At 36.7% G+C, this 27,970-nt stretch overlaps 1 protein-coding gene across 4 annotated transcripts in view; it reads left to right on the top strand.

The window, feature by feature from the left end:
* Positions 1–27,970, top strand: part of SiaT (beta-galactoside-a-2,6-sialyltransferase) — a 234,390-nt gene that overhangs the window by 41,862 nt on the left and 164,558 nt on the right. For 3 of the 4 annotated variants that reach the window (XM_069833542.1, XM_069833540.1, XM_069833543.1), the window contains exons 4-5: positions 267–441; positions 22,018–22,292. In XM_069833542.1, coding sequence (XP_069689643.1) covers positions 267–441; positions 22,018–22,259 — 417 coding nt within the window. In that variant the 3' untranslated portion in view covers positions 22,260–22,292. Of the gene's footprint in view, positions 1–266; positions 442–22,017; positions 22,293–23,456; positions 26,255–27,970 lie in introns of those variants that run through there. The other variant, XM_069833541.1, reaches the window with a different exon arrangement.

The following is a 27,970-nucleotide window of genomic DNA, read 5'->3' as shown; positions in this document are numbered from 1 at the left end:
TTTGTTTTTCTGAAAAAGTGTCTTTTAAGATCATATACTGTTTGACATGTCCGAGCGTTTTTTGAAAAACTCTTCCATTTAGCTGTAGCAGAAGATGAACAATTGCACACATTCATTCTGTGTTGAAAGATGTAATGTTAGCCCCAGAGAATTTGGAAATTTCCCTCTAATACAGTACATTATGTGTACAAGTTGTAAACTAATGCGTGAGATTTCAGAAACAAACTTCTTATTTTGCATCTAATTTCGTTCTTGATTTTCCCCAGTGGTACCGACAGCCAGACTTCGATGTGTTCACGCCATACTTCCAGCATCGTAAGCTACATCCCAAACAGGCCTTCTACCTCCTGGACCCACGCTCACAGTGGACACTGTGGGACTGGATTCAGAGTCTCATTCCAGTCAGGATAAGAAAGAATCCTCCTTCGTCAGGCTTTCTGGGTAAGGTTTTATTGACATATTTCCAATAAGTTAATTAGCTTATTACTTCATTAAATTTTATATTTATACCTTATCAATAGTGAAAACCTTATTTTACACTACTTTCGGACGAACATTTTTGCTCACTATATTGAGCATCATCAAGTCCTATATACAGAGTGTCCCAATTATCTTTTGCACCTATTATAACTTTTTTGTTTGGATAGATATTGGAATTTTTGTTTTTGAGCGTTGTGTTAGAATGAGGGGCTAACATGAGTGTGGAGATTTGGTGCATGTAACTACATTATGGTACAAGATATACGTGACGTCATCAATTTTTCAAATAGCACTACATACTTTAATCATGTTACATTGATTACACACATTAAGATGAGTTAAAAAATGTATCACAGTGTCACCTTCCTAATCAATAACAACAACAAAACGAAACAAAAACGTACTTCCAGTGTGATAATGTTATGCTTTGAGAGTCACAGAAGATGTTCCAAATGGTGACCATTCACATTAATGGACATTCAAAGGCGTTCCCTGAAAGACTGTATGACTGCCTGGCATGTTGCTGGCTGAATGGACACACAAGCCTGTCGAATGTGTTACTGCATGTCGTCTGGTGTTGTCAGAATGTTCTGGTATACATTGTCCTTTACAGTTCCCCATAGGAAGAAGTCGAGTGGCGACAGATCCGGAGAACGTGCAGTCCACTGTATGTGAATTGTGGCGTCGACAGTTGTTGCAGTTTGTTTACGTGTTAAGAGAGCAAACACACAACACACGACGTGTATGGACGTCAGTCGTCCTTCGTTTTGTGTAAGTTAATGCATAAGATGATGAATGGGTCACCACAACAAACGGCACATTCTGATGGCATTCATTTTGCATTCTGTTGTTATTGATTGGGAAGGTGACATTGTGATACATTTTGACCTCGTCTTAATGTGTGTAATCAATTTAACATGATTAAAGCATGTAGTCATATTTGAAAAATTGATAACGTCATGTGTATCTTGTACCATAATGTAGTTACATGCAGCAAATCTCTACACTCATGTTAGCCCCTCGTTCTAACATAACTCTCGAAAACAAAAATTCCAATACCGGTACCTATCCCAACAAAAAGATAAATGGGACACCCTGTATACAGTACTTAAACAGTCCGGACAAGTGAAATAATGTTAAATTGTACACAAAACATGAGAAAATTGCAACTTCAATCATAGGTATGGACTGTCTAACAAGATAAACTTAAGTTTTAAAAGCAAAGTATTAAAAATAATTAGGTACAGTATCAATTAATTTGGATTATTAAAACAAAGTTTGAGAATATTTTGTTAATTACATTAAAAAAATAGGCAAATGATGAAAGAAATTGTTATTATCTAAAAACATGTTGGATATGTATTATCAGGAGAGATAGCTGTTGTGGTTGTTAAGGCAGCCTGGGTAAGGGCTTCTCATATTATAATATCTTTAAGAAGACTAAGTCAAAATATTAACCACATTCTGCTTAAAGCAAACTAGTCCTTAATAACTTTTAAAAATGATTCCCACCTTATTTCTTATTTTCCAAACTCTCTTGGACTATAAATATTCGCAGCCAAGTTCAAATGATTTCATTACACGGTTGTGGTTATACAGCTATTGTATGTAGAATTATTTCATAATTCCTTGGTTATACGCAAATATCATGTCTTCACAAACAAGCCAGAAAATCCAAATGGATTTGCAGCTGATGTCAGTTTCTTGGCACAGCATATTATCATAGAACAATAGTGTATGTACACAGTGTCCTGCTTAGAGAATCGAGAAATAAATGCTAACCATTTAAAATTAGATGAAGATATTGTTTTGATTTACATCTGACAAGATGGAGGAACTGTCCAAGTTTATGCACCAGTGATTTAAAAACAGTTGCATGTTCATGCGCATGCACACTAACATTTATAATGTAAACAAGGGCCTGACATCATTCAGTAGAACATTCCATCATTGGACCATTCTTCTTCATCGAGGCGGCAGTCACAAGGAATATGTATCTAGACATGTTGCAGAACTTTTGTTGTTGATGGACTCCTCCCAAAATCGGTTTTTCAGCAACATAGAGCTCCATCCCATTACTGTGGAGCAGTGCATGGCTTCTTGAATGCAAACTTTCCCAATTGGTTGATCGGAAGAGGAGAACCCTTTCCTGGCCACCTAGGTGAACCGACTTGACGCCCATTGACCTTCCTCTGGGGGCTTTGTGACAAGTGTTGTACCAACATGATACAGTTGACACTTTGGAAGAACTGAGACAATGCATTGTAAATGCAGCTGTGGTAATCACTTCACAAATGTTATGGCAGAAGGTTGAGTACCTTTTAGATGTCTTCAGGGTAGTTCGAGGTGCACACATCGAGTTGCACTGACCATTCTCCAAAACTAGGAGAATTTTTATATCAAGTTATACAAAAAGTTATGTTATGAAACCATTATTTGTACTTTAAATTAGCAATTATTTCTCGATCCCTTTAAGCGGAACATGGTGTATATTCTGTAAAATAATATATATATATATATATATATATACATACACAGTCGAAACTGGTTATAATGACTCCAAAGGACTTCCAGTTTACGGTCGTTACAGCTGATAGTCGCACAAACCGGGTTTTTGTTTTGTTAGTTTGTTTGTTTGTTTTTTTTTGTTTGTTTGTTTTTTTTTTTTTTGCTAAAAATTTAATATCTGTAAATTTTAGACCTCGCACTTACATGGAAAGTACAGAAAAAAAAAAAAAAAATTCAAGCGAATTGCGTATCACACTATAGCTGAAAATCTCAGAGTTTGGAAATGACACATGGCAATCACCTTTCACTTTTTCTCCCAGTACTGACATTTTATGAAATTTATTACCCATCCTGTCTACCGAATTCCCACTCTACTCTCAGCAACAAAAGAGAGATTTAAAGCACTATGAACGTGGTGTTTCTCGCCATCTTTTCGCTGCACATCAGCTGATGACATGTGGCTAAGTACATTGGTATATTTTCCGGATGTATTCTGAAAATTAAACGAACTAAATCTCTCTCTGTAAGGTAATTCTTTGACTGTTCTCAATGCGCATGAGAAAATAGTGTTCAAGAGGAAACTTGGTTTGTGGGTCAGTGCTGTAAAACAGAGGATTTTTTCACTATTTCCACCCTAGAGTCTTTTTTGGTTGAAAATGATTTCGTTATTGGAAAATAATTATGCAATGACATATGTTCGCATCTCGAAACACTAAGGTCATAATTTGAAACTTATTTTCCAAGTAAATATGACGAATTTTCATAAGTTTTGTGACCCCTTTCATTGCGATATTGAAACTAACAAACTTTCATTGAGTGAAAGAGAACAGTTAATTGAACTCTCGAATGACACCGGACTTAAAATGAAATTCCAAGCGGAATGTATGGTTAATTTCTGGACCTTATCATAAGTGAAAAGAGAATATAGTGAACTGTACAATGGTGCTTTACAGATTATAATTCAGTTTGCTTTTACGCATCTGTGTGAGAAAGGGTTTTCTTCACTAACTCTAATAAAAACAAAGTACCGAAATCGACTCGATGTATGTGACGATCTCCGATTTAAGCTTCCAGCATACATCCAAACATAGAACAACTGTGCAAGAATTGGCAGGCTCATCCATCTCATTAATGCGAATACCAACATTAATTATTTTGTTTAGTTAATAAGTTGAAGTCCCGCGCCGTGGCGTCGTGGTCTAAGGCATCCTGCCTAGGACTCGCATTACGGAATACGCTCTGGTTTGAGTCCTCATGGGGGAAGAAATTTTCTCATGAAATTTCGGTCAGTGTATGGAACCAGTGCCTACCCAGCATCGTGATGCACTTGGGGAACTACGATAGGTAGTGAAATCCGGTTGCGAATACCAGCTATAACGGCTGGGGGGATCATCGTGCTAACCACACGATACTTCCATTCTGGTTGGATGATCGTCCACCTCTGCTTCAGCATGTGGGCGTGAGGCCAGCAGCCGGCTGGTCGGACTAGGCCCTTCATGGGCTGTAGCGCCACGGATTATTATTTATTAATAAGTTAAAGTTTATCCAAACTCTAATAGCCTTGCTTTATTAAAAAACGAAAATGAATTTTTTTCTGTTAACATTAATTTAATTAGTTAATACCAATATAAAATTAAATGAATTAAATTAATTAATTAATTTTGTTTTAAAATATAAATATATTGGTATTAAATTATGCTACAAAAATGATAAATTTGCTTTTGAAGGGAACAAGTGTAAGGTGGTCTGCAGAACGTTCTGACGTAAAAAAGTGGTCTCCACTTCAAAAAAGTTTGAGAAACGCTGCAATACAGTATTTTTGGAGAGAGACTGAATGTTTATACAGTACGTACAGCAATAATATGCCAGCAAAATATAAAAACCTATAATAAGTGAGAAAAGAAGTAGCAACAATGTAAATTTATTTATTTAATTAATTAATTTATTTATTTATTTATTTAACCTGGTAGAGATAAGGCCATCAGGCCTTCTCTTCCCCTCTACCAGGGGATTACAACTACAATATTAAGAATACAATTATAATTATAATTAATATTAAATTTACAAATACAATAAAAATCAAAGTACTAAAAGGTTAACTGATTAATAAAAGCTAGACAGTTTATTGTAAAAGTTAAGAAGAGAGAAGCATTTCTTTTATTGATTAAGTAAAAATTAAACCTACTCTACGCAGTAAGAAAATGCTTAATAAGTTTGCTTTTGGACGCTACTAAATTCCGACAGTCTCTGATGTCACTGGATAGGGTATTCCACAAGCGTAAGAGTGAGATTGTGTATGATGATGAATACGATGATGTCTTATGAGTTGGTATGGCTAGTATGCGGCTATTTTGTGTGCGTGTGAAGAGATTATGATATGATGACAGGTAACTGAAACGGGAGGTAAGGTAGGTAGGTGTAGAAGTGTGAAGAACTTGGAAAAGGAGAACAAGAGAATGAAAATTTCTACGTTCATTAAGCTGTAGCCAGTTTAGAGTTTGGAAGGATGGGGTAATGTGATCAGCGCGACGGACATCGCAGACGAAGCGAACACAAGAATTATGAACACGTAATTTTTGCGACTGGTTGACATTGAGGTCAGTCAGTAGAGAATCACAATAATCGAAGTGGGGCATTACTAGTGTTTCCACTAGTATTTTCTTGAGTGATAGCGGAAGGAATTTTCGAGTGCTGTTTAAGAAATGTAGTATGGAATGTTAGAATGTTATGTTTTATTTAACGACGCTCGCAACTGCAGAGGTTATATCAGCGTCGCCGGATGTGCCGGAATTTTGTCCCGCAGGAGTTCTTTTACATGCCAGTAAATCTACTGACATGAGCCTGTCGCATTTAAGCACACTTAAATGCCATCGACCTGGCCCGGGATCGAACCCGCAACCTTGGGCATAGAAGGCCAGCGCTATACCAACTTGCCAACCAGGTCGACATGTAGTATGGAAAGCACTTTTTTGGTAATATGGGTTACTTGGTTATTCTAGTTTAAATGCGTATCAAAGTGAACTCCAAGGTTTTTAACATAGGAAGAAAAAGGGATTATTGTGTCGTTTAACTTGACTGGAAGACCAGGAGTAATATTGCATAATAGACGTTGATATCCCACTAGGATTGCTTGTGATTTTCTTGCATTGAGAGTCAAATCAAACTTTCTGGCCCATGCAGATATAGATTCAAGGTCCTCGTTAAGATTTTGTATTGCATCATTGAGTGAGTCAGGGGTTGTATGGATATAGATTTGTAAATTGTCTGCGTAGAGGTGATTCTTACAGTGCTGTAGAGTCGAGGGGATGTCATTTACGTAAATAGTGAATAGTAGTGGTGATAGAACAGATACCTGTGGGATTCCAGAATCAACAATATGCCATGAGGAAGTTCGAGTTCCAATGCAAACACACTGCTGACGTTCGCTGAGATAGGAGGAGAACCAAGAAACTGTGCTTTCTGATAGTTGGAGTGATCGTAATTTTCTCGTCAGTAAGTCGATATTTACAGTGTAAAACGCTTTACTGAAATCTAGTAGTGTCAGTATTGTAATTTTACGTTTGTCCATAGCTTTTCAGATGTCTTCCGTTACTTCCAACAGTGCAGTCACTGTACTGTGTCTAGTCCTGAAACCTGACTGATGTGTGTCCAAGAGTTCATATCTGTTTAGGTAGTCAATGAGTTGTCTGTGTACTATCCTCTCTAACGCCTTCGGTAAGGTAGGTAGAATACTAATAGATCGATAGTCGTTGGGCGTAGTCGGCATTTTAACTTTGGGTATATTGTTCAATAATGTAGTATATCCGGTCTTTGCTAATGAATGAGATATAATGTTGAGCATGTTTTAAACTTACTGTAATCGCTGTATAATATAATACTCATGAATGACAAATCCCCGTGCCAGTTACTGTATTACAAAAATTACGTAATTAACAGTACAAAAATGAAAATACAGTACTGTATACATAAGTTACACGAAGGCCTACACTTTCTCCTGTTTTTCTTTTTAAAATGTACAAATGTGATGTACTATAGAATAACTCTTCTCAGGTTCTCAGCCAAGTTGCTTCCAAGCTTTCAATGGCTAGCTATACCATCTTCTTCAGGGAATGAAGTGTCGTGGAACCAAGTCTAGCCAGTATAAACGTCAGTAGGGCTTCCCATAGTGGGCCAATCAGGAGCTAGTTCCTGGTCCCGACTGCCTGCCGTGTGCTGGTGGTTGAAGCGTGTTGATGGCAGGTTTCCATGCTGTACTCAGCTGTAGGCCTCATCTCTATTGCCATCTAGCTGGATTTCGATGGCTTCATTGATGACCAGGTCCCAATAACCTAATATCTTGTCCAAGATCAGGCCTGCAGAACTCATAAGTAGGGGAAATATGACGTCAGCCTTACTCCACTTCTATTGGGGATGATTGATTTCCGCGTAAAGTTGTTTACATTCTCTGTCCGTCCAAAGGTTCATCAGTGGCGGCTGTGATTTTCGAAAAGGATTGTAATAAATTAATTGTATTTATAATGTGTTATCTCGTTTCAAGGTTTACAATTATACTAGATTTCCTGTCGGTAGTTTGAGATTTCTTTGCACCTAACCTGCTTTAGATTTTCGAAAACTATCCTCCTATCATCACCTATGGAAACATAAATTTATAGCATTTAAGTAATGAACCTTGAAAGCCACTATTAATTTCAATTCAAAATTAACACGAGTGACGTCTTTAATTTAACAGTATATAAATAAATAATCAATAAACAGTTCGCAATAATGAACTTACCCGAAAGTTTGTGCATTCCATAATTCTTAATATGGGCTTTGTTGAAATGTGGTTTAATATTGAAATGACGAATAGAAATAAATTGGATGGGATACAGTAAACAAGCAATTCTTTCGTCTTCAACAACAAAATAATCATATTCCTATTTCCTTTGGAAGTAGTATTTCTTCACGGGTTTAGATTTTGCCATGTTCCAGTTCTCTTTAAACTGCAGTACGCGTATTCATTCATTCATTCATTCATTCATTCATTCATTCATTCATATATTTGGCTGGAGTGCATTACAATGTTGAATGACAGCATTGATATCCAGTCATATAGCTATCACTCACTTATCAACGTACAATTTATTTATCGTCCTATCACTAGTAAAACCAGTTAAGACCAATAAAGCAGATTTTGTAAAAATTGGAATTGAAACTTTATTAATGTAAGAAAAATCATAATAAATTCTTCAAATAAAGTAATTGGTTTGTTGCCTGCATGCAACATTTCAGACTTATTTCATTTTAGTAGAATACATAGCACGGAAAGACAAGTTGGGGACTGTACTTAACTTATTTTACACAAAAAGTGGACTTAATCGGCTTTACTAGTAATTGGACAATATATACATAGGGAGACCTTCTTACATTATATACACACACACATTTTAAAATTTATTTTACCTGTCTTTTAATTTATTTATTTCCCTCATTCATTTTTCTCTTACTTTCTAAAGGTAAGATCCTAAGGATTTTATTATCTGTTCATTTGTAATTCTTGATAGCGTATTGTATACCTTCCACTGCGAATGAATGTTGATGCAGCCGAGGGTAACTAGAACGTCATGATCGCACTGGTAGAAAAGGTGGATGGGATAAGGAGGGGAGTAAAGCAGTTGCTCTGAGGAGCTACAGTTCTGCAGGTCTGTCCAAGATGGTGGTGGTGCCGAAATCTATCTTGTGGCCTGTTTCGAGGCTGTGCTGCGCTACTGCTGACTTATCAGGGTAATATAGTCTTATGTTGAGTTGATGTTCCTTGCAGTATTCTATAATGTTGCGTCCCGTCTGCTCAATGTAGCATTTCCCACACTCACAAGGTATTTTGTAGACACCAAGGTCATCCTTAACTGGTCTCAGCAAGTTCTGGATCTTTGTGGGTGGCTTATGGATGGTCTTAATCCCGTGTTTTCTTAGCAGTCTGCCAATCTTGCCCGAGATGGGGCCATAGAATGTGATGTATGCCATGCCCTTTGTCTCCTCTTGTTCCTCGGCTAGTTGTTTGTCTGAGAAGGCCCTTCTGAGGGCCGAACTGATCTCCCTGTTGTCGAAGTTGTTCTGTTGGAACGTCTTGCGTAGGTGACGAATCTCAGAAGACTCTCTTGGTCTGAAATCCCCCTCATCCTGTGCGAGAGAGTCGACAGGACTGTTCGTTTCTGTGTCTGGTGATGGTGACTTCGTCCATTCAGGTCTAGGCCAGTATGTGTTGGTTTCCTGTATACGCATTACCCAGTGTGCCGTCTGATTTCCTGGAGATGAGAATGTCTAAGACGGGGAGACAGCCATCTTTCTCTACCTCTTTCGTGAACTGAATGTTCGGGTGGATTCTATTCAGGTCTTCTTGGAATTTCTGAAGTTTTGCTTCTCCGTGCGGCCAGGTGACCAAAGTGTCATCTACATAGTGATAGAAGTGAGTTGGTTTCAATGACGCTTTCTGCAGGGCTCTATGCTCGAAGTCTTCCATGTACAAATTGGCTATGGCTGGTGACAGAAGCAAGCCCATGGCCACACCATCGGATTGCTCGTAGTACTGCCCTTTGTACATGAAGTAAGGGAGCTGTGTGTGTGGTTAAAGAGTCCATTGATCTCAGGTGGTAAGTGAGGTTTCAATAACTCAATGTTTTCTTGAGTGGGACCCTAGTGAAGAGTGACACAACATCAAAACTCACCAGACTATTGGATGGATTTATTCTAATGCTCTGTATGGTCTTGATGAACTCTGTTGAATTCTTGACATGGTGACTGCATTTTCCCACAAGAGGATTCAGAACACTGGTAAGGTGTTTGGTCAGCTGATAGGTGGGAGAACCTATGGCACTTAGAATAGACCTCAGTGGAACTTTCTTCTTGTGGATTTTCGGCAACCTTTAGAGTCTAGTTGGTCTTGTGGAATGTGGAGTCAAGGACTTCGTCACTTCAGCTGGCAGGTTGGTCTTCTTTAGTAAGGCTGTTGTGTGCCTTTCTATGGAGCTCGTAGGATCGTGGCTAAGCATCTTATATGATGGATCTGCTAGTAGTTCCAGGATCTTGTCATCACATGTGGTGGACTCCATGACAACTGAGGTGTTTTCTTTATCTTCCGATTGTACCACAATACTTTCATCTTCCCATAACGAGTGAAGTGCTTGGTGTTCTGCCTTTGTGATGTTGGGTTTGGCTTTACTGGCCCTTCTGAGGGCCATGCAGATGTCCCTACGAATCTCTTCTGGTGGCCTTCAGTTGACAAAGATGGACAAATTTCTTGCACTAATCCTGCCACAGGAATCTCATCCTCCTCATCTTCATCATCAGCACCATCAGCTGTTGCTGAAAACGTGTCACTCTCACAGTGGGATGGTGAAGAAAGATCTCTGAAACCTGCATGTTTAAAAAAAATTGGCAATGATCCTTTGAGTGACATTTTCTCACGCTTCCGATATCATTAAAATTGCATCAAGAACGTTGAAAACTGTTTCTTCACCTTCTTCGATTTTTTGTAACATTTTCATTACTTGAAGTTTCCTATACTGCAGTTTCAGTGATTTTATAACTCCCTTGTCGATAGGTTGTAGAACTGAACTGACATTTGAAGGTAGAAACACAAGCTTTATGCACTGCAGATTGGATGAGCAGGGCAGTTATCGACCAGGAGAAGAATTTTTCGTTTCTTTGATTTCAGCTGAGAGTCCCAGTTACGCAACCACTTTTGAAAAATTTCCGATGTCATTCAAGACTTCGCATTGTTTTTATAAATTATAGGTAGGGAGTGAATGTTTTTAAAATATCTTGGTTTTCTCAATTTTCCAATCACCAAAAGCTTTTCTTTACATGATCCTGTCTTATTTGCAGCAACCATAACTGTGATTCTTGTCTTAGACAGTTTTCCTCCTGAACATTGTTCACCTTTAAATTTCAATGTCTTATCTGGGGTCAAATTATAAAACAAGCGAGTTTCATCTGCGTTGAAATATATCATCTGGCTTGTAACCTTCACACGATGCAGGCCACTTCTTAGATAGCCACTCGTCTGTTATGCCATCAGGTACACCAGAGCTTCACCACAAATTTTTCAGACGACATCATGGCGAGCTCGGAAACGTTGTATTCAAGAGGAAGAACAATATTGAAGTTCGGATTGCCCAACAGACGCGCAAATTCATTGGCTTTGGCTTGAAAAATAGGCCCACTGATTGGCACATTATCTGCTCTTTGCCACTTAAGCCATGTAAGTAAAGCTTCTTCAATATCTTTGTGGTCATATGATCTGGCCCGCTTGATTTTTAAAGAATTGTGTTCGAAAAGAGACTGTATTTTCTCTCTGTCCTTCCAAATTGTAGAAATTGTTGAGTGTGATAAACCCAATTCCTTTGCGATGCCGACATGAGTTTTCCCATTTTCTAATCGCTATTTTATGTGTGACTTTTCTTCAGTATTAAACACTTTCCTTTTCTTTTGTGACACCTTCACAGTGAGTTCACACTTGTGGAGTAACGGTTAGCTCATCTAGTCGTGAAACCAGGTAGCCCTGGTTCAATTCCTGGTTGGGGCAAGTTACCTGGTTGAGGTTTTTTCTGGGGTTTTTCCTCAACCTAATATGAGCAAGTGCTGGGTAACAATCTTTCGGTGTTGGACCCCGGACTCATTTCACTGGCATTATCACCTTCATCTCATTCAGATGCAAAATAACCTGAGATGTTGATAAAGTGTCGTAAAATAACCTACTAAATTTTAAAATCTTCACAGCTATGCTTGCCTTGGCTGTTTAACAGACATACTGATTTGAAATTTACAATCTAACTGAAAACAAGAGTTTGAAAATAAGCATTACATTGTTGTCAGTAATCCCCAAATACGTAACAAACAAAAATCAACATTGGACGGTATACCCGATAAATTTCTCCGAAAATGTGATAAAAAAATATTACGTCATTTTATACGATAAGTCATAATAAGCAATGTCGTACTAAGCGATTTTTTAAATACCGTGGAACTGTCTAGAGTCGACCTGGGGGTCTAGATTCGACCACTGTGTACACTTTCTAATTTCACGTGTTTATTCCAATAGAATTGCCTACTAGCCTCCACTGCTTGCTTCCAGCTGACTGATAATACTTCCCCTTTCAATCTTGCAAGGTAGTGCAAACGTATTTTGCGTCCTTGATTATGTAAAATTCATTGTTACCAATAGCAAAAATAGTAACAAAAAAGTAAGTTACTCTATCTTTTAACAATTTAGCCTTGTTTAAATGTAATGCAATACAAACTAACTGTATTTCTGTAATCAGAATTTTAAGCTTAACAACATATTACAACAAAAAATATTTTTCCATATTATTGAGAGATATCAGAAGTTGAAGTTGTATTCCAGTACAGAGTCGACCATGCAGGCCTGTGGAATTAATCCATTCCAGCCACAAAAAGTCCTTAATAAACCACCACAATCTGGTTTGACAGAGTCTCCAGAATCTCAGTCCACACCGCCACTGGTGGGAGAAGCAGTCATCAAAGTGCTCCAGGGCATGAGATATGAAAAATAATTAGCTGCCAAGAAAAGGAAAAGGAAAATTGAAATTGAACCAGGAAAAAATATTGTGACTTTAAAATTCAAAACAATAATGTAGTTTTATTCTTACAACAATAACTCTTCACTTTCTACAATTTAATTCTACTCCCGTCAACAATGGGATTTCCACTCCACATAGTAACACAGTATTCGTTATTGCACTCCACAGACGACAATGACAATTTACTTGGATTATTGAGAACAACAATGAACTGTTAATTTTAACTAATGTTCACAAAGCACTATTTACAAATCAGAACTGTCAGTTCTCAGTTCACAGTTCGTTTGCCTTGGCTAGTTCTTCTGGCTCAGTCACTCAAGTTCACAGTATCTCGAACCACAGACCTTCAGAGACAGTCCACTGAACCTCGAACTCAGGTCCCCCAACTGCGGTCCACTGCGTTGCTTCCGCCTAGACCCTCGGACAGTTGCGGACACACACTCAAGTCGAACTCCGGTCTGGCTTCACTGCTACACAAGACTGGCTGGCTTCCTGACCAAAAACTGAAAACTCCTCTCGAAGGCTGGTTTCCTTTTATTTGCTAGGCAAAACTTCGCGAGCCTTCGATTTCTGGTCGTTTCCATCACTAGACGATTCGGTTTCGAGAATAATCTGTCACGCTGCTGCTCCCCCTTTCACTTCGCGCAGCAGTTTGCTTTCTTCCCTTCTTGGCAAGCACCAGATGTGCGTGCAACCTCCCCCCGCCGTGTCACCCATCTCCCGCACGATCAATACCCAGCTCTGTCACAATATTGTATCAGTAGGCCTACTGAAGGCGGAACATCTCAGTCAAATGAATTCTCTCATCCTGTCTCAACTGAGGAGACCAGAAAAAGAGAAGCCAAGAAAACCACCAACAAAAGAAAACAGAGAGGATACCAGGAGTCCAGTGATAGTGATGAAGACGGACGACATTCCACTAAAGATTCGTCAGATGAGTGGGTTGAAGAGGAAGATAATAATGATGATGACAATTTCGATGACCCTAAATCAGGGGATCAGCTTTTAGTGAAGTTCCCAACTAAAAAGACAATTAAATTTTATGTCGGTTGCATTGAGGAACTGGTTCCAGGAGAAGAACTTGAACTTCGTTTTGTTAGAAATTGTGATGGATTCCAGTTCAAATATCCTGAGGTGGAGGATGTGAGTCTTATTGACTATTTGACTATAATTATTTTATTTACTGTGCCACCTTTGCTTATCTTAAAAGTTAATAATTCACATTAACGTTTTTGATACATTTGTATCATCTTCAGATGTAGAGTATTGAATGAACATTTATGTTGAAAACCTTGCCTTATGGTATGGAACTTTTTGTGATGGTTTTCGGATCATGTTAGTGTGAATTGTTCTAACTTAATTTAGGTTGGTCTATGATACACTTGTTATATTAAGTTAAGATCACTTGCAGTGCATGTAGTACTACACAACACAATAATAATAATATATGAAAATACTCAAAACGCAAACAATCGAATACTAGATGAGTTTAATAAATGGCACCAGAACATAAAATTTACATTAGAACAAAGTAACAAGAATAGTCTTAATTTCCTAGATCTAAATATAACAATAGAACCCCCAACAATAACATTTGACATATACAGGAAGCAAACAGCAACTACACATTCTATAAACAAACACTCCATACATCCCACCACACACAAAATTAGTAAATTCCGTTTCCTTATTGACAGATTACTTACAACCCCGCTAAATAAAGACAATTACAATAAAGAACTCAATTATATAAAACAGTTAGCCACTGAAAACGGATATGAAAAACAACTAATCAATAACTTAATACAAAAAAGGAAAACAAAATTACATAAAAAAGATTTCACAACACTTCAACCCGAGAAAACACAAAACAAAAAACAATGGCACAGTTTAACATATTATGGTAAGATCTCAAATAAACTTAGTAACTTCTTTAAAAAGCAAAACATCAATATAGCCCCCCATACCAACAATAAATTAAATAACATAATTCCCAATAAAACCAACAATAATGAACCCCTCTTAAACAGTGGCATATACCAATTAAGATGTAAAAATTGCACTAAAACTTACATAGGACAGACCCGGTGCAATTTTAAAATAAGATTCCGTGAACATACCTCCGATTTCATTTATAATAGGAACAGATCCAAATTCGCACAACACCTCATAGACGAAAATCATGAACTAGCAAATATAAACGAAACTTTGAAAATACTAAAAATCACAAATGATCCCACAATAGAAACAGCTGAACAATTCCACATCATAAAGGAATTCAACTCAGGAAAACCCCTTCTAAACGAACAAATAGCTAACACAAACAATCCACTTTTCAACTTATTCAAACTATTCCCGCCCAAACAAACACACACACAGGTCCCACCAATTCCCCCTCCACTTCCGGTACTAGAAGATGTAACCTAAAATATTGTGAGCGAGCCCACCAGTTTAGTATCAGCCAGGCATCAAGTAGGAGCAGCTCAACACATGTCAAATCGTGTCATTCTTTCGCAATAGTTATTACCCCAAGCAGTTTCAACCAAAATTAAAACAACACTAGCCAAATTCCAATTCAATTTATTAACATTTATGCATATTGTTACAGACACGCAAGGCTGTATTAAACTCATGGACTCGACAACATCCATCTTGTACCAGTAGCATATATCCACGATTTTCACATTTATCGACCACACCTAATGAAATGCTTTAACAATATACATTTAATAATATAGACATGTTAGTGATAAAATTGATACTGTGTTTTAGATCGTTGTTAAATATCAAGAACAACTGAAACAGTCCCATCCAACGAAGTCAAAAACTGGCTAACAAGTGTTTACAGTGTTTTTAAAAGTGTTTTTATAATGTTTCACATTCCTCTGATCACATTTATAGTTTTATATAACTTTTAAATATTTTAAATCTTTTAATTGTACTACATGCACTGCAAGTGATCTTAACCTAATATAACAAGTGTATCATAGACCAACCTAAGTTAAGTTAGAACAATTCACACTAACATGATCCGAAAACCATCACAAAAAGTTCCATACCATAAGGCAAGGTTTTCAACATAAATGTTCATTCAATACTCTACATCTGAAGATGATACAAATGTATCGAAAACGTTAATGTGAATTATTAACTTTTAAGATAAGCAAAGGTGGCACAGTAAATAAAATAATTATAGTCCAATATTAACAGCTTATCGGCATATTACAACATGAAATTGTTTATTGTTCAGATAGAAAGAAAACTAAGTGCTTCTGTTCCTATGGACGAAAAGGAATTCGTAAAATTTGGTGTTGATTTTCAGGGTTATGATATTAATTAGGAGATGGAAACTGTACTTTCTGTATTTTTCAGGGCTATTTTATTAATTAGTACATTAATAATGTGATAATGTTGTGTGTAGTTTGACGTAATTTTATGTCTGCTAATTAATTAAATATTTCCTATTAAATAAATGAGCCCTAACCTATTTAATGTATGCACATTAAAATAACTGTATTAAAGTTCGCATTTTTCTAACCCAAATAAATAAAAAATAGAAAAGTAAATAATAATAAAAGCATCCAAAAGAAGGTCGATATCAACCGGAATGAGAGCAAACATTCATTTACATGTATTTTTAATATGGTGGTCGACTTAACACCATGTACAGGGTTGAGTCGACCGCGTTAAAAATTTGTTTTCCTCAGTGACCGTGGAAGTTCATAAAATGAAAATAACAGAAAACAATCCCAGAGTTGTGCGCTATAACATAACATTTTCAGTGAAATAATAGATCGCATTGTCTGTGAAGTAGCGTTAAACATACGAAAAAAAGTGGTCGGCTCTAGACGGTTTGACGGTACAATGTTTATATAGGATTTAGAAGGGACTGTTGGATTTCGCCGTTATAGCCAATACGTCATTAACCCAGCAGGGTCGCGCACCCTGCTTTCCACCGGCCAGTGTGTAGTTTGGCAAATTTCACAGTGTTCGTTTTTTATTGGTTATTACAGTCTTCAGTACCTAACTCTCTCCTACTTTTCATAGATTATGGAAACATTAAAATTAGCACCATTGTTGGTCTAGGTTTGATGGAAACTCTTGTCGAAGAAGAGCCTGGTCATTTCCACTATGCGCGACCTTTGACATTACTTAATATTAATGTATGTTTCAAATGTGTTGATAGTTTCTTTCCCCATTATTGTGGCATCTTTTGTGACCTGATGAACAGATGTTATTATACACAGTGGTGATTTAAGAAACCTGAATATTACTTTACCACAACAATGACAACTGTAACGCAAGTAATGCTCTGTTTTGTAACGAAATATTTTTAGTCAGTCATAAGATAGTAGATTAGCAAGCTTGGTTACTAATGGTTATCAGAGAAGAAAAATTCGCTCCGGCACCGGGGATCGAACCCGGATCCTTGGTTCTACATAACAAGCACTCTAACCACTGAGCTACACCGAAGTTCAATCCATAGCACCGGATCGAATCCCTCTCTTCTGTTATCTCTTTGTGGCCTGACTCCAAGTTCAATATATATGTTGACATATATTAAGTCAACTGCCATAATACAAGGAGCACACTCAATAACCATTGTTACCATAACAGATATATTTTATAGGACCAAAAAATTAATCTTTACGTAGATTCTTCGCCCAAGAGTGCATATTACTGTGGAATCCTGGCCACCAAGTCACTCAATTGAGTGAGCTCCTTGTATAATGGCAGTTGACTTAATATATGTCAACATAGGCTATATGTCGAACTTGAAGTCAGGCCACAAAGGATAAAACACTGGAGGAGAGGGATTCGATCCAGTGCTGTGGATTGAACTTTGTTGTAGTAGCTTGGTACGTAAAACCAAGGACTCGGGTTCGATCCCTGGCGCTGGCGCGAATTTTTCTCCTCTAATAACCAATGTTACCATAACAGATATATTCTGTAGGACCAAAAAATTAATCTTTACGTTGGTTACTAATAGTAGGGTAGAACATCAGTTTTCCTACCCCTTGTTACTCTTGTATCTTGGCTTACTGTAGGTAATGGCTCTTGCATTACACTCCCTCTGTCTCAGTTTCAGTATTTCGGTTATTCTCGAATATAGTATGTTTTGTTGTAAGCAGTGGACGAGAGAGAAGAAGAAAGAATAAGGAGACTAATTGATACTGTGGAACGAGAAGAAAATAATTCGTTGAATTATGAAACAAACATCATGAAGATGATCATGTAGAAGAAAGTGAACATGGCACATGCTCTGAAGAATCGGCCGATGAGGCTGAGAATGTCGATTGTGATCAGTTAGAAGACAATAATTCTATGGTCAGTGGAAATGGTGAACAGCGTCAGTCACCTGTCAGCTGTCTACATTGGGAAAGATGGATTGACTGTTTGGAATATACATCCTGGACCGACCAATGTGATAACAAGACGACAAAATATTATCACACAGCATTCTGGTGTACAAGGCATCGCTTTAAATGCACGAACTTCTATTGAAATATGGAGCTTATATACTAATATATGGAGAGTAAAAAATCGCTTTACCTGTTCATGGGAAAGGAGAAAGAGATGTCACAACTACAGCTGTTTTAGGATTATAGTACATAGTAGGAATTCTCAAGTCATCCCATATAAATCTGGAAGACTTGTGGGCCAACGACAGATCTGGGTTGGAGTTTTTCAGAAACTTTGCGGCTCTGAGAAGATTTAAGTTCTTACTTTGTGCACTGCGGTTTGACGACGTAAATGATCAAGCAGAGAGAAAATTATTCGACAAATTGGCTCCTGTGAGGACAATTTTTGAACAGTTTATTATAAATTGCCAACAGAATTACTCCATCAGTGAATACGCAACTGTTGATGAAATACTGGAGTCATTCAGAGGAAGATGTAGCTTCAGGCAGTACATCAAAAATAAACCAGCGAGATATGGAATAAAAATTTTTGCACTTGCTTGTGCCAAAACATTCTATACTATCAGCATAGAGATCTACATTGGCAAACAACCTCCCAGGCCCTTTCAAGTGGAAAATTCGCCTAAATGTGTTGTTGAAAGGAAGATTGAACCAATCTCATGAACTGGCCACAATGTGACTCTTGATAATTGGTTTTGTTGTGTGCTATTAGCTGACAGTCTTCTGGAAAGCCATTGACTGACAATAGTAGGCATGATAAGGAAGAATAAAATGGAAATCCCTCCTCTGTTTTTACAAACCAGAGGCCACGAAGCTCACAGCAGTATTTTCAGTTACAAAAGTAACTGTACTTTACTTTTTTATGTGCCTAAACGAAACAAGGTGATGCTTCTCTTGTCCACAATGCACCACGATGACGCAATCGACATTACTTCAGGAGAGTCTATGATGCCTGAGTTGCTAACATTTTACAATTCATCGAAATGTTGTTGTTCTTTTCTAATGCCAGGCATTTGACAATAAAGTTATTTGACCTCTTGCACTCCAATATTATTCAAAGATATTATCATGGTCAGCCACTGAAGCACAGATCTTGAGGTGTTCCGAATCCTTTTCTTGGTTTGAGTTGCACAATGGGCAGTTAGGGGACTGATATATTCCAATTCTGTGCAGGTGTTTGGCCAAACAATCATGACCTGTTGCCAATCTAAATGCAGCTACAGACGATTTTCGTGGTAAATCGGGAATTTACTGTGGATTATGATGCAGGGAGTTCCTTTTTTTCCTTGAGATTGTGTTATCAAATTTTGTTTGTGGAAGTCTAAGTATGTAGATTTAATAAATCTTTTCACAGAGTAATACGCAGATTTAGTAATTCATCGAAATGTGGTGTGGACGGTAGTGGACAAATACAAAGCAACATATTCTGTTGATAGAATAAGCAATCGCTGGTCATTCACTGTGTGCTTTGCATTGCTAAATATTGCAGGTGTAAACAGCCACATCATTCTAAGGAGCAACCTCAACAATCACAATATATTGCGGTGTACTTTTCTGAAAAATCTTTCACGTGAATTACGTCAGGAGTACCTACAAATTTGCATCACTAAAGAAAACATACCCTGTACATTGAAAAGAAGAATCAGTGAGATGTGAGGCATTCAAGAATTGGTTATACCAATCCAATCAACTGAAAATGGAGAAGGAAGATGCTATATCTGCGACTGGAGAAAAAACAGAAAATCCAAAACTAAGTGTGCAAACTGTTTTCAGTTTATTTGCAGGGTACATACAGTACCAAACTGTGTAAACTGCGTTACTAAAGGAGAGGTAGAGGAGGAGGAAGAAGTTTAATAAATGCGCAGACATTGAGTCACATCAATATTACATCTAGGTGTATGGTAATATTTAGAAACAATTTGTCATTAGATGCATAAGTATTAAAATGTTCTGTCACTCTAGTTTCTGAGCAATTAAACATATTTTCACATAGTTATTTTAGCATTAGAAAGACGAAATGTATTATAAAATAAATTACTTCTGTATCATTAATTCCTATATATTGTTTATGTAATAAATAAAAATATATTATGGCTGAAAACAAGATAAAATAAAAGTAAAAGAATAAAAAGGCCGAGAAAATAGACTCCCAGTCACAAATACCGTGCACGACCTCTCGTGTAACAAATAACAATGCAACCTCTGCCGTGTTAAAAGCAATGATTCTGTAAACGGTTTCGACTGTATCTATATTCAATTCGCATTATTAATTTTGTGGAAAATTGATATTAAAACGTTTTTACTTTATTATATATAATTTTGGATGTATTGATTATTTTGGAAAATGTATTTATGTGTTGGTCAGCTGAATTGTGCTGCACGACAGCTTTTCGAGGTTTACCTTCTCTGCATTATCGAAAGTGTTCAGATCAAGGTACCGTACTGTTTCTTTTAAAATAGACTTCTCTGTGATTAAATAGTTTTATTCCTTTTAAGGAAAACACGTGGTATTCCATGTATTGGAGATAATTTTGTGTATATATGGTTTATTATTCTATAAGTTTCCTAGATATTCTAGTAGACGACCCCCATCATTCACAAAACTGACTTTTCGCCTTCTTGCACTCATTCTCAGTACATCAGTGGACCGTTCTAGCATGGCTGATGACCACTTGGAAATTCCTCTTGTGTTCTTTTAATTGTTTTTCTTGGACAATATGAGAAGTGCACTCGTGAACAGCTTTGGTTTCCAGATGTTAATAAATATTATTATGTAAAGATGTTTTACTTACTTTGAGACTCTTTGAGCTCTCTTTTTCAATTTTTTCCCTTTCTAGACACACAAGACCGACCTATGTCTTATGTAACACAAAGTGTAAGCCTACTACTAAATGGTGCGTGTAGCATTTTATCACTGCCATTTTTAGCTTCTAAGTTTACGTGCATAATAATATGTCCTCTTTATAAGTGATTTTCATTGATGTAGAGAAGATAAATCTAGAAGCAGCCAAATCCTTTTATTTTTTTTTTAGCAAGTGAAATTGTATTTCTTTTTTTGTGATTTTTAAGTGACTGAAACTGTATTCGCGAACATTTTTTTCCTGTTTTCTTATATTTCTTACATCAGATAACAGTGACGATTCGTGATATAATTTTATTGGTTGCAGCTAGCTAATATATCTATAAAATTTTCTTTCTGAAAACAGTCTTCGTACTATTGGGAAGCAAGAAGGATGATGACTTCATTGTTAAATCCAGAGCATTAGTTACACACACACTATGCCTGGCATAAAGAAAAAAATGACAAACTATGAGGAAGAGCATTCCTTTTTACAATTAAATTACGAATAAAACATAATCATCAAAGCCTACAAGATCAGCTGTTGTTAGTTGCATGCTGATTGCCACCACCATTCACTTACACAGCTTAATTTCTCCATTTACGAAATTGCTGTGCGCGCACTAGAATCAAGTGAGAATTCTGGTCGCCATTTGGGTGACAGAACAATTTCCACATCTCACTCTGTACTGAATGCAAACGAATGTTGTATCGTTGTTAATTGAAATAACAATTCAATCTTGATTCAGTTAAAAGAATATCATAAGCATGGTGGTTGCGCTAACTTGCTTCCAGGCTAGAAACTACTATATATATATATATATATATATATATATATATATATAATTGATTAATGGCGATCTTACTCGTGTTAATTGTGTAAGCATGTGCGGCTTACAGCTGTTTCGGTGCTTCTTTACACCAGTCTCAGAGCCTACTAGATCTCGGCATCATCTCGAACTTCGCTGCCTGTTGTGTGGGTGCTTTCGATTGTTGAAATGTGGTGTCAAATAGTGTGTGTGTGTTCAACATGGAATATATTTATATATACCATATATTTAATTACATACTGTACTGATATATATATATATATATATATATATATATATATATATATATATATATATAATTACATACTGTACTGAATTATTGTCAGAAATGTTTGTGCTCATACTTTTTTAATTGCTAGGCTTGGCTCTCATGCTACCACACTGCCTGCACGTAGACTTGTTTGAATACGTGCCCTCTATTCGGCTGACCAAACGTTGCCATTACTGGGATGTGGCTGAAGACTCGTCCTGCACATTCGGCGTTTGGCACCCTCTGGCTGCTGAGAAGCTTCTTGCTCTAGCATTGAATGTTGCTAGTGACCAAACTGTGTTCTCTAATGGCTATGTTCGGGTACCTGGCTATGACATACTGCAGTGTTGAGAACATACTGCTGTGTTCTGCACAATCTAACAGGTAGTGTGGTATGAATAATTACATTCACAAAGTTATATCATTTCTCACTTTGGCAACTCTGATAGTATAGTAGTAGCTCGTTTGTATCTATTGAATGATTTTCATTTTACAAACTGTAATTGAGGACCGTTTTTGCAAAACTTGCTAACTGAAAAAACTAAATTTTACAGGAGACACAAAAAACTGAATGGAGACAAGTAGGTTATAGGTGCAACTATCACACTTTAACACACTACAATGAAGAGAAATAATTCAATTTTACTAAGATAACTTTGACATCATGTAGAGGCCTGCTTTATGTTAAAAAATCCACCAAAATCTCAATTTTGCACATTTTGCAGTTAGCAAGTTTTGCAAAAACGGTCCTCAATTATGTTTCATAAGTTTATCATATGGATGGTTGTGATGAATTTCTGGAGAAGTCCTAAGGAACACAAAGTAGACCTACATTAAGTGATAGAATAAAACATGTGGAATCGGACAAACATTGAATATTCAAAGTCTTGACGAAATTATTATTAATTTAAAAACATATTAAAATGTTATGTTAGTCAAATGGATCATAATAGAATGACTAAACAAGTATTATCCTAAAAACTGGATGGAAAATGAAACCTCAGTTGACAAAGAGAAAATTGGTTTTCTCCAATGTTGAAGATGTACTGGTATCAAGTATTATAACTGAATACCTAATGCAGAAGTTTCTTCATTATGAAGCCTACGAGATTATACAAGGCAATTACTCAGTAATGGAGAATGCGTAATGCAACATTGTGTCACTACAGTCTATTTACCTTTTCAGTTTGGAATTTTCTATATTGGGTGGTTAAAATAGCCTCGAATAATTATGCCATGTGTTGTCTGTTCAACGAAGTAACTGTGTCTGTCATAATAGAGGCATGAAAATATTGCAGTGATGATAAACAGAATAAAAATAAGAGACGTGCTTTTTGCTCTTCTTTTCAGTTTTCTTTAGAATTCATCACAATTGCAACCCTTTGAAGCCAGTTTCATTACTATGAATTAATGCTATAAAGAGATATTACCATGGTAAATTGTATTTTCAGCGAAATACAAGTGATTTTGAAGAATGCGTAATCTTTTTTTTTTTTTTTTTTATTATCAATCTGAATAATTTTTTTCAAACTTTGTTTCGTTCTTCAGGACATGGTCAGGAACTTGGTTATTATGGAGCCTGGCATACCGTGAACTGTGCATGCTCAATATTGATCTTTGCTTTCGTCTGCTACAGAGCACGTATTCCAGAGAGTATGACTCTGATACTCTCTGACATGGACATGGATATCGTTGTTGGGCAGAAGTGAAGGGAGGCACCAGCCATTTGTAATACTTGGATTGTTTGTTTTTAAATTACAATAATTGCCAGTTGCCATTGAATTCAAAACACGTACGTTCATTCAGTGTTATACTGTAACAAATTGGCCATCCTCGACATATGATTGTGCACATTTTCTTTTTAAAGTTTCATGGTTTTTGTCTGTTTGTGGCTTTTTTTTTTTTTTTTTTTGCAATGTAATTGAAACTATACTCATCTAATTGAACATTGTTAACATTATGCAAATCTAGTCTTTCAGGTAAAGCTCCCTGTAAAGCAGATTTGAATAATTTCAAGGGAATAATTGTTCCGGGGCGGGTATAGATCCCGGGACCTCTGGTTGAACGTACCAGCGCTGTGCCAACTGAGCTACCCAGGAACTCCAACCGACACTGTCTCAACTTTTCCCTTTATATCCACACAACTCGCGGGGCTGACGAAATGCCAGAGACCCACATCGAGTGCACACAATCTCTGTGTGACTTGGAATTGTGGTTTTCTGTTAACGTACACAGTGACTTATATATTATGCAAATCAAGTCTTTCAGGTAAAGCTCCTTGTAAAGCAGATTTGAATAATTTCAAGGGAAAAATTGTTCTGGGGCGGGTATAGATCCCGTGAACTCTGGTTGAATGTACCAGCACTCTGCCAACTGAGCTACCCAGGAACTCCACCCGACACTGTCTCAACTTTTCCCTTTATATCCACACAACTCGCGTGGGCTGACGAAACGCCAGAGACCCACATCGAGTGCACACAATCTCTGTGTGACTTGGAATTGTGGTTTTCTGTTAACGTACACAGTGACGTATATATTATGCAAATCTAGTCTTTCAGGTAAAGCTCCCTGTAAAGCAGATTTGAATAATTTCATTGAATTATTCATTGTTAACATTGATCAGGTATGTCCATCTCAAATACATAAAGTAGATTTCAGGTAATAAACACTGTTTCTTCAAATAACGCTATAAAAAGCTATATTTTCAAATATTTTTTCTATAAATATAAAACATAAATGCTATAATTTCACACCTCTAATCATGAATCATGATTGCTGTATTGTTATAAAAAATTACTATTGTAGTTTAAATATTAGAGTGAGCTTTCAGTTATATTCAATTTACATATTTTACACATTCCTCTTGCTAGGATTGTGGTACATTATACGAGTATGAGATGAAGACTTTTACTGTTGTCGCCCTAACAGATTGTACTTTGCTACGTGTAAACTTCGAACACCTATCTAAATTCTAACACCTGTTCTATGAATATAACTTTTTATGTTATTCTCACTTGGAATTTTTAAGAGCTGAGATTAAGGTTATTTGTATACAATTGAATTGAACATATGCAATAATATGATACAGTATTGTTTTGTGATGTACACTGACACTGCCATTTATCAGGATTCAAGAGGGAGCAGTTGAGTGAAGACGAACAACAATTCTGAGCAATTTATACTTTTTTTTACGAAATCCTATTTACTGCATTTTCTGGCCTTGTACACTCCTGGACATGTTCTAACATCCAAAATTCTTTGAATTGGAAAGGTGTAACTTTTCCCTTCTCTCCACACTGTAAAGTGTAAGCAGATTCCCCACATACAGACTTTTAGTGCTTTACTTTTGCCAATTTTCTAAAGTTTTCAGAATCTTGGCACGATCATTGAGTTCGATTCTTGTTAGTAGTGAAGTATTTTTGAGCAGAATTGGCTTCCTTTTCATTTCTGAATTTTGTGAAAGCATGTTGTAATAATTGTTTTCTATGATGAAAACACCCTAATAAAAGACGCAACAATTGTTCTTAAACTCTTTCATATGTTTCTCTGTTTGAGTTTATTTTAAATTGTTACAGCAATTGGTTGACACGGTTTAATTATGAATAGGAATTAAAAAATTCAACACAACTTCTCTCTCTCTCTTTCTCGCCAAAGAAAATTCTAACCCTCAGCATCCACCATACCAGTATAGAAATCAAGATTTACTGTTTCTGACAATAAAGGTATCATTGTTCAGTACTGTGAGAAAAGTACAGCTTCTGGCTGAACTTACGTTGTTTTGCCTTGTTTAGATTTCTATATGTTTTTTGCAGCATTATGGTTCAGTCATATACTTCTTGAATCTCTAATTAAAGAACATAGGTAGCTTATTGTATACGTAAAGTTTGTTGTTAGTATGAGAGAGTTTCCTTTCATGCAGTAAGGCATGCTCAGAAGAACTACGTCACGAAATTTCTACCTAGGAAAGGTCATTATCAGTTTCCTATAACATTTCCTTGTTCTTACCAACATATGTTTTAAAAAAAAGCTGGCTAAGCGATACTTCGACAAGGAAAGTAAAAAAATGAGATTTTCACATGTATTAGGACTTCGTTCATGTACACTTGTATGGCCAAAGATGTGTATGTGTTTTTCTGCAACGTATATAGGGTGTTTCAAAAGTATATGTAAATACTTTGTAGATGTAATATAGAGACAAAAATATGACTGAAATCTACACAACAATGAATTGGGAACATTTAAATGTTTGTAAAAAACTTGTAAATTTTAAATCCTCTATGGGGACTTCGTACTGGTCTGCCAGAAACCAAATGATGTTGAATCAGTCTGGTTGAGCATTAAATACATACATACATACATACATACATGGTCTACACAACTTTTTTCTGAAAATCCTTAATTTCCGAGTTATCATGCATTACATAATGCAATACTTTACTGGCTAGGCTAAACAACATGAGTATGTGTAAATACTTTGTGGTTATAAAGTAGAGATAATAATAAGATTAAAATGTCCTTTGAAACTTTTTCAGATATTGCTTTATTTCTGAGTTATGCAGCAAAGTAGGGATAACAAATCCAGCCCAAACTAAAAGTCATTTCTCTCAGAGTTCACGAATTTTAATATACTTTTCATGAGACTTACTGAAAGTAATGTCCCTGAACTCTAAGATGGACACGTTTTTGTTGCCTTAGTGATCTCTGAATGTCACAGACTCCAACTTATTCCTTACCATTTTACAGTCATGTTCAATTTGCTGCTGTAATACTGCTTTGTTCGGAATGTCGGTTGTATACACTAGTGACTTCATACAGCCTCAAAGATAGAAGTCCAGGGGATTCATGTCTGGTGGTCTGGCTGGCCTAGCAACTGGTTCTGCACAACCTATCCATTTATTTGTATATTCATCATTGAGATAATCCCTGCGTGAATGCTGAAATGTGCAGGAGCACCATCGTGCATAAACCATAAGTTTGCTCTTGTAGCAAGAGGGACATCTTAGAGCATGTCAAACAACTCATGTTCCAAAAATGTTCAGTACACTTGGTCAGTTAGCCACGATGGTAGAACATGAGGTCTGATGTAATGGCTGTCTACAATACCACACCAAATGTTCACAGCAAATCAATGTCAATGTGTGGATTTATTACATGCCCATGGGTAAACATAGCCTCATCTGTAAATAGTACCCAATGAATGAACATTAGTTCATTAGCATGGGATTGGACTAGCCACTGACAAATAAAATTTAGATGATGAGGGTAGTCTGCAGGTGTCAACTCTTGTACTTCTGCAGATGAAATGAATGCAATTGTTGTCTCCAAAGGATGCGCCAGATAATACCATATTTAACCCCTAATGTGGTACTAATTTGTTGGGTAATTATGGCCGGACTTTGATCTACCATTTGTAAAACATTTTCCTCAATGTCCACTCCATACAGTTATGATTGATCTGACTGTGGCCCATAGCAAATATAGTACTCCCTCATATGCCTGTACACAGCTGCAAATGTTTGATGATTTTGCAATCGTCTCTTTGGAAACAGTGCATTAATTCCCGCTGTACCATACATGAGGTGCATACCTGTGTATTCATTCTTTGAATATGCCAATGGCAGAACTAAACAGTGATGCATGTTAGGTTATATACGACACGAACACAATATAAACATAAACAAAGCCATTTGAGCTCTGAATTAACAGTAGTGAGGTGTAGGAATGGCAAAAATCTGCTATGTTTGAGAACATGATACATGACACTGCCCTCATGTTGTTTAGCTTAGCAAGGTATTGCACTATGTATTGCATCATAATTCGGAAATTAAGGAATTTCAGAAAAAGTTGTATATACCATTTTAGCCTTGTTTTTACCTCTACCTTACAACCACAAAATATTTACATCTACTTATGAAACATTCAGTATGCTGATCTGTTTATTGTCGAGCACGAAGTTTTCGAACATTACGACTAATAGAAAATCAGCTTAGGCCGAATTCGATGGCGTTATTCTTGAAATCTGTTTTCGATGTTAGACCTAGGCTTAGTTCCGATGTTGGGAA

This window comes from Periplaneta americana, chromosome 8 (assembly GCF_040183065.1).
Source record: "Periplaneta americana isolate PAMFEO1 chromosome 8, P.americana_PAMFEO1_priV1, whole genome shotgun sequence".
NCBI classification, from domain to species: domain Eukaryota; kingdom Metazoa; phylum Arthropoda; class Insecta; order Blattodea; family Blattidae; genus Periplaneta; species Periplaneta americana.
The sequence above is the reverse complement of the archived record's forward strand: the minus strand, read 5'-3'. Positions and strand labels throughout refer to the sequence as shown.